This window comes from Capsicum annuum, chromosome 4 (assembly GCF_002878395.1).
Source record: "Capsicum annuum cultivar UCD-10X-F1 chromosome 4, UCD10Xv1.1, whole genome shotgun sequence".
Taxonomy (NCBI): domain Eukaryota; kingdom Viridiplantae; phylum Streptophyta; class Magnoliopsida; order Solanales; family Solanaceae; genus Capsicum; species Capsicum annuum.
Genome location: NC_061114.1, coordinates 2,196,798 through 2,204,583, shown reverse-complemented (window position 1 = coordinate 2,204,583; position 7,786 = coordinate 2,196,798). Strand labels below are relative to the sequence as shown.

The window sequence follows — 7,786 nt, the reverse complement described above, 5'->3', positions numbered from 1 at the left end:
AAATTGCCATCTATTATTGAGAACTAAATAAGGACCAACACAACATGTGGGTCCAAACACACAGACTACATAGGGCAAGGAATAACTGTTAAAGGGAGCAATACAGAAGTCGGAAATTTCACTAATATAGTTCAAGGGTTAATTTATGTGATACTAATTGACCTCTGCACACTATAATTTTTGCTTCACTTGCAGGTTCATCTCATCTAAAAGTTTAATTTGAGCACCTGTACCTTATGTGGCTTCTCCTTTGTGACCATCTTAGCTAAAAGTTCAATATTTTTGTGGCATAATACATAGACGTCCTTTTAACTTGGCCTAATCTAGCATCTATATATTCCCTCCAACTTCTGGTGTACACAAGTAGACATTTAAACTTGTATAAAGTTGAACAAGAACAAACATACTATATAAATAGGGATGTATCTAGAAGAATTTCTAGAACCATCCATAAACTAGTATAAATAGGGATGGGTCGTGTACATTTGTAACCATCCCAAATAAACAAATCCAATACAAGCAAATTCAAGTAGTCTTCTTCCAAATCTAAGTTCTTCCTTTCAATAGCTTCCTCTTTTTAGTTAAATCTTGCGATCATAGTTATCCATCTTGGGCTAGCAGAAGGTCTCCTCAATTACACCTTTCTTCTGCTAATTCTCTATACATAAAATAGAGACCTAAAATCCTTTTTGATCACAAAACAGAGACCTAAATTCGGCAACAAAAGAAATGGAAACACAATCGATTTGCTTTTCTAAACCTCCACGATCGATTACTCTGATACCAAATTAAAACTACAAAAACACATTACACATTCATTCCATACAAAAGACCTACAGAAGCAGAGCTTCATTAGAGGGAGAAAAAGAAAACTGCATTTTTATTGAATGAAATAACTGTTACAATAAGGATCCTAGGATGGATATTTATAGACTCACATGAGCATTGCATGACCTTCTAGAATCTTCTTAACTACCTCTAACAACTTGATCAAGTACCCTACTAATTGACTAACTATTTCAACTAACTGAACAGTAAATCAATCAAACAGTAAATCAACAGTGATCTAAGCTAATACATTTTAACAAAGTCTACACAGAGAGAAACTATGGATTGCTTGGGTTGACACGTTATATAAAGAGGCAGAATATAAACACTGGGGGACATCAGCAAGCTAGTTCATAAGAACTAATTCTTTGCTAGAGCATAAAAAGTGATAAGAGATGTAGCAAATGCGGCATGGAGCCTAAGTGTGTTTTTATCTTATGGCTTTACTTTCATGGGAGATCGATAATGGACTAAAGATGTTTTTATCAGCTGACATATGAATGCAGATCCTATGTCTGTGTTCCGTAAAAGCGAGCCAGAGTCAAAAGAGCATTTGTTCGTTGAATGTAAGGCGATTCTGTTAGTTCTATTCTGAGAAGGGAAGTCCAGGGGCACTATTCCTTGGTAATTCATAAAATTCCTTTAATAGCCAAAAAAGAAAAAAATCGCCTCATCAATAAAATTATTTAGCAAACATTTGCAATAAAACAAGTTATTTGGAACAATAGCTTCCAGGAGCATGTTAACATGCGAGAAGATGAATTCTGGTTGTCCGTCTTGCAGGAGATGCATCACAGCAATCTAAAGCTACTTTCATGATTGATGCCACACAATCCAACTTCTTCATGACGTGATTATCGGTTGGTGGAACCAAGTTGGCATCTGCAACATCTATTACTGCATCAGGAAGTGAATAACTCACCCATTGTTTCAAGCTAAGAACTTCCTCAAACTCACTAGGCTTTCTCCTAGTAAAGGTTTCCAGCAACATGATTCCATAACTATACACGTCACATTTAGTAGACACCAATCCATCTTGTCCATACTCTACAATCAAACAATTATTTAAAGATGTAACATGATAACTTGGTGGAAAAAAAGAAAGGGGAAAGAAATGTTCAAAGCAAAATCAAGAGACGTACCTGGCGCAATATAACCCAATGATGCTAAGGTTTTAGTGTATAATTCACTTTCATCACCACCAAGCAGTTTCGAAATACCAAAGTCGCTTAGGTGGGCAACCATATCCTCATCCAGCAAGACATTACTCGGCTTCAGATCAGAGTGAATCACAGGCGATGAGCACCCATGGTGCAGATATTCCAATGCACATGCCACATCTATTGTTATGCTTAGCCTTTGCATGTTGTCTAGGATGTAGTTGTGCGAATACAAATACTTCTCAAAACTTCCATTTGGCATATACTCGAGCACTAAGGCCTTAAAATCAAGGTTGGAACAACTAGTAATGACTTTTACGAGATTCCTAGGGCGAAGGATGCGCAAAACTTCACATTCCGTATCAAAACTCTTGAATGCCGCATCCAGCTGCAGATTGAACACTTTAACTGCAATGTCAGTTCCACTTTTGAGAACGCCTTTGTAGACAGAGCCAAAACTTGCAGAACCAATCAGATTACTCTCGCTAAGCGCATCAGTTGCTTGGAGCACTTCATAGTATGAAATTCTTTCTCGTGTTAAGGTAGACGTTGACTCTGCTGATTGGGGGGCTCTTTTACCTCCTCGATACCTTATCCATACAAACATAAATGTAGGACCAAATAACAGTGTGATTCCCAGCAAAAGAAAGGAAAGTAGCAACTTTTTCCTATTTGATCTGTGTTCTGATGAATTGGGGCAGGGCGGGACATTAAATCTTGAAGAACCACACAATGCTTCATTGTCGACGAAAAACTCACTCGAGAGGTTCTTGAAAGGACCCCGTGGGTATTTCGCCATACAATTTGTTGTCAGTAATGTTGAAATACTTCAAGCTTTGAAGTTTCTCCAAAGACTTAGAAATGATTCCAGATATATTGTTATGAGAAAGGTCTAGGAATTCCAAACCTACCATGTTGCTCATTGAGTCAGGTATAGCTCCTTGCAAATTGTTGTGTCTCAAAGAAAGCTGCACCAGAGTTAGCAATCCTCCAATTTCTCTAGGAATTCTATCTGAGAACTGATTCATTGACAGATCTATCAGGGTCACAGCCTTTAAATTTCCTATTTCTGGGGGTAAAGAACCAACCATATTGTTTGACGATAGGTCAAGAACCACTAAATCTTTAAGGTTCCCTAAGCTTTGTAGTGTATTGGAACTCAATCTATTTGAACCCATACGTATCTCTCTAAGGGAAGCAACCTTTCCTAAACAATAAGGAAGAGAACCCGAAAGTTGATTTTGAGTCGAGTCGATGACATCTAAGCACTGTAAGTTACATAGATTATCACCGATAGATCCTGAAAGTCTGTTAATACTCAAGAACAAGCCCTGCAGGTTTCTCAAGTTGCTAATTGATGTGGGAATCGATCCAGCCAAGTTGTTTCCAGAAAGTTCAAGGTCTAATAAGCTGCTTAAGTACCCAACTTCATTTGGAATTCGCCCTTTAATCTTGCAATTGTTGGCGTAAAATTTTCTAAGAGAGGTAGAAAGGTTCCCCATGGAGGCTGGAAGCATGCCATTTAGAGGGTTAAGATATAGAGTAAGAAATTCTAAATTTCTACAATTGGTTAAGGAAGTCAAGAAGCTTAGCGATGAGTCACTCATTAAATCGTTTGCCCCCAAGTCTAGGATTTGTTGATGAGTCAAATATCCAAGAGAATTGGGAATCAAGCCTGTGAGCTCATTGAATGAAAGCTCTAGAATAGTAAGTTTTGAAAAATTGGAGATTGAATGAGGAATAGTCCCAAAAAGATTGGTTAAGTTGTGCCGATAAAATCTTTCAATGTTGGGTAAGATAGAACATATGTTAGATGGGAGCGATCCAGATAGATTGTTGAATGAAAGTTGAATTATTCTCAGACCTGATATGTTGAAGATCTCCATATCTAGTGAACCACTAAAACTATTATAAGTTGTATTGTTTACTGCAACTTCTAATACATACCAGTAAACCTATTATCGTCAAGATGTAAAAATTGCATCTTGGTTAAGTTGCCGATTTCACGTGGAGAATATCCACTAAGATAGTTCCTCGACAGTGACAAAATTTGCAGTGACGAGATATTGAATATGGAGATTGGGACAGAGCCGGTAATCTGGTTTTTATTCATCCATAACTCCACCAAATTAACAAGATTTCCAATTTCTTGAGGCCGCAGTTAATGTATAATAAAATGCAATTCTAAAGTAATTAGATACAATAGTAGTAGCATTCATAAGATAAAGCATACCAGTGAAATGGTTATCTCCGACAATCAATTACTGCAAGTTGCTCAATCTTCCAATTTCACTATGTATAGGTCCATTGATCTCATTTTCCAATAAAGACGAAATTTGAAGTTGTGAACAATTCGATAAGCTTGTAGGCATATGGCCGCGAAGATTGTTACCTCACAACCTTAATTCTCTTAGGCTTGTAAGACTCCCAATTACTTTTGGTATTTGATCCTCTATAGAATTGAATTTTAGATTCAAAATCTCAAGTGTGGACATATTAGAAAATGATGAAGGGATGGAACCAGTGAAACTATTGTTTCTAATATTACGAAGTTGAAGTCGGTGTAAAAACCCAAACAAAGAAGGAATCTCCCCTCCGAAGTAGTTGAAACTTAAATCAAGAAACTTAAGCCGACGCAAGCGTGTCATTTCTAGAGGCAAATTTCCATGGAAATTGTTGCTTTCCAAGTCGAGAGAAACAAGAAATGAGAGGTTTCCAAGATCACAGGGAATCTTGCCAGTAAGAGTCATATTGGAAAGATTCAAGAATTTCACTCTCTCGTGGCGAGAGCCACAAGTGACTCCTACCCAATGGCAAACGGACCTAGCGGGAGGCCAACTTTAATCCAATAAATGAAAGGGATCTGAAATAATTTGAGATTTCAAAGAAAAGAGAGACAATTGATCAGTGGAAATGTTGGTTTTGGTCATGGCTAAACTAGCCCTAACATAGTGAAGGAACAAGAATGTTATTAAGAGAAAAGAGCTGAGTGTTTTCTCCATACTTGCATAAATCAGAAGGAATTTATTGTGGCCAATAACTTGTTATTTTGAGACTTTAAATAACAACGGGATCTCCATTTTAGAATATTTTTCATTCAAAACTTTGTTATGGAAAAAAGTAAAAATGTGACTTTGTTTAACCACATAACATTTTTTTCCACAATTGTTTACAAATTACTTTCTGAAACCTCCATTAGTTGCAAAGATGTTTTTATGAACTTTTATTACGAAAAAGAGGGAAAAATTAATTTGTATTGGCCGTTATCATTTGATTTAAAAATGCATCAAGATATAAATTTTTTGTTTGAAATTCTAGGATATTGATAGTAACTGAGATCGAAATTAATTATTCTACACCGTTAAAGAATTTTTAAATCATATAGAGTTTGAGCTAAAATTGTTGAATCAAGCCCCCTAATTTTAGATGTGTGGAGCAAGGGATGGGGTGAGTTAATTAGTTAATAATCACAACTTTCGCAAAAGTCAATCGTGCACATTTTTATTAAAATTCTGATATCAAGTTCATTTGAATTTAGTATTTTTAATGTAAAGATAAATTTATGTATAAAATTTTATTAAAATTACACCAAAGAGTAAATCTAAACTCATAATTTTTTAAATACAATAGGGTTAATACTAAAACATTTAAAGATTAAACTCATAAAATTTTAACCCGGAATCCACCTATGTCATTAAATGTAAGGATCACATATAGTTAGTGTTTGACTAGGAAAAAAAAATTTAAGTGGCAGACCAGTTAGTAAATATAGCTAGTGCTTGACTTGGAAAGAAAACTCAAAATATAGTGTAAAATTTCTTATAAGTTTTCCAATTGGTTGAACATTTCTTACTGATGGTTTTTAAAATGATGCTTCATATTACTGTTCTCATCAAGGTAAGAAGAATATTCAAGTAGTTAATTATTTTTGTATTGATAAATGTAAGGGTGTCAAATATGACTCAAAAATTGATGACCGGTCCCATTCACCCAAAATTTTAGGGGTTAAACAAAATATAATTTCATATTATCTGATTTTAGCTCAATTCAACATAAGCCTTATCAAAGAAGTTATCTGCACAAATGTATTATTTTGGGTGATATTCAAATTTTTGCCCTTTAGCACTTGAAATAATATTAATGTACCTGAAAATGCCCTTGAAAGCGACCCTCCCCCCCACCCCCCCAAGAAACCATAGCAAGGCCAAAAATTTGCGAGGCATAAGTTTAATGGCACAAGGCCCTAAGGCAAAGTTCTCTAAAAGTTCTTCCCTGCGAATTTGATATCACTCCCTCCATTCATGTTTACTTATCCAGTTTTGACTTTTCACTACCCTTAAGAAACAATGACTAATACGAGTTTTTTTTTCTTTTTACCACAGTACCCATATTATTGATGTATAGTCTTAAGTCCAGGAAAATGATTAGGAAAGTATGTAATTCATGTTGAGGTTAAAATAACAAAAAAAATAATTGTCTTTTCTTTGATATTTAAAAGTGACAAGTAAAAGTGAAACTCCATTTTTGAAATATTAGACAAGTAAAAGTGAAAGAAGGGATTATTGAACAAACGCTCACAATAAACATTCTGTAAAGAATTCTGCCTTTGTGAAACTAAGTCATAGTTAAATGTATTTGAACCACATTTTTTCCTTAAATTGCCCACTTTTAAAGCAATTAGTAGATGGTAGAAAGGTTTGAAATTTTGCTATCTCTTTGAATGCATACCAGTAAAAATTTTGGAAATAACAAATTTTCATTTCAATGTATAGACCTCATAATATTTTGGAAGTTCATCTGGAATCTGATTAACAATACTTGCTATACGATCCTTGGGTTAACACAGAAACCTGAAATTCCTGCTGTTTCTCTCTACACACACACCCCATTTGATTATATGTGTACCTATAAGCTTATTATAACTAAGCTGTAGAATCTGCCTCATAGTTAAGCCAATCTCCCATGGTAAGAATCCACTAAGATTGTTCTGCCATGCTGACAAAATTTGCAGCGGCGAGATCGGGACAGAGCCAGTAATCTGATTATCCTCCATGCCTAAATCTACCAAATTAACAAGATTTCCAATTTCTTGTGGAATTATCCCTGCAATTAATGTGTAATAAAATAAAATTCTGAAGTAATAAGATGAAACGTACCAGTGAAATGGTTAGTTCCGAGCTCTAATATCTGCAAGTTACTCAATCTTCCAATTTCACTATGTATTGGTCCATCAAACTCATTTTCCGATAAAGACGAAGTTTGAAGTTGTGAACAATTTGATAAGCTTGTTTATGGATAAATAAAGCCTTTTGAGTATTGGGAGACCACTGCATAAACCATTGGGAAGACTTCCTGATAAGCTATTGCCAGTAAATGCAATGAATTCAATTCTTGAGATATTGAAAATTGTGAATGGTATAGAACCCGTTAGCTGATTATGTTGTATGGTCAACAGCTTCATGTTGTGAAGATTGCTGATCTCTTATGAAATGTTTCCTTGAAGTGAATTATAAGATATTCTTAAAGTATCCAACCTTGAGGTATTAGAGAGGGATGGAGGAATGTGACCCATAATATTGTTCCCGGCCAAATTTAAATATCTCAGGTTTGTAAGACTCCCAATCAATTTTGGGATTTGACCCTCTATGGAATTGAATTTCAGATTCAAAGTCTCAAGGGATGGAACCAGTGAAACTATTATTTCCAAGATTTAGAGCTTGAAGTTGGTGTAAAAACCCAAACCAAGAGGGAAGCTCCCTGCTGAAGTTGTTGACACTTACATCAAGAAACTTTAGCCG

General features: G+C 35.3%; 1 protein-coding gene across 1 annotated transcript; it reads right to left on the bottom strand.

The window, feature by feature from the left end:
* Positions 1-1,164: 1,164 nt before the first annotated feature.
* LOC124897586 (probable LRR receptor-like serine/threonine-protein kinase At3g47570) lies at positions 1,165-6,826 on the bottom strand. The gene is made up of 2 exons (XM_047410523.1): positions 1,971-6,826; positions 1,165-1,875 (listed from the first exon to the last, which is right to left on the bottom strand). The coding sequence occupies exons 1-2, from the start codon at positions 2,785-2,787 to the stop codon at positions 1,571-1,573; spliced, it is 1,122 nt and encodes a 373-aa protein (XP_047266479.1). The 5' UTR covers positions 2,788-6,826; the 3' UTR covers positions 1,165-1,570.
* Between the last annotated feature and the right edge of the window lie 960 nt (positions 6,827-7,786).

What these genes read in the sequence shown, in the direction of transcription:
- LOC124897586 (XM_047410523.1), bottom strand. Translation starts at nt 2,787, where the DNA reads ATGGCGAAATACCCACGGGGTCCTTTCAAGAACCTCTCGAGTGAGTTT. An exon ending in ATTGGGTTATATTGCGCCAG is followed by an intron (nt 1,876 to 1,970) that starts GTACGTCTCTTG and finishes GTTTGATTGTAG; the next exon opens with AGTATGGACAAGATGGATTG.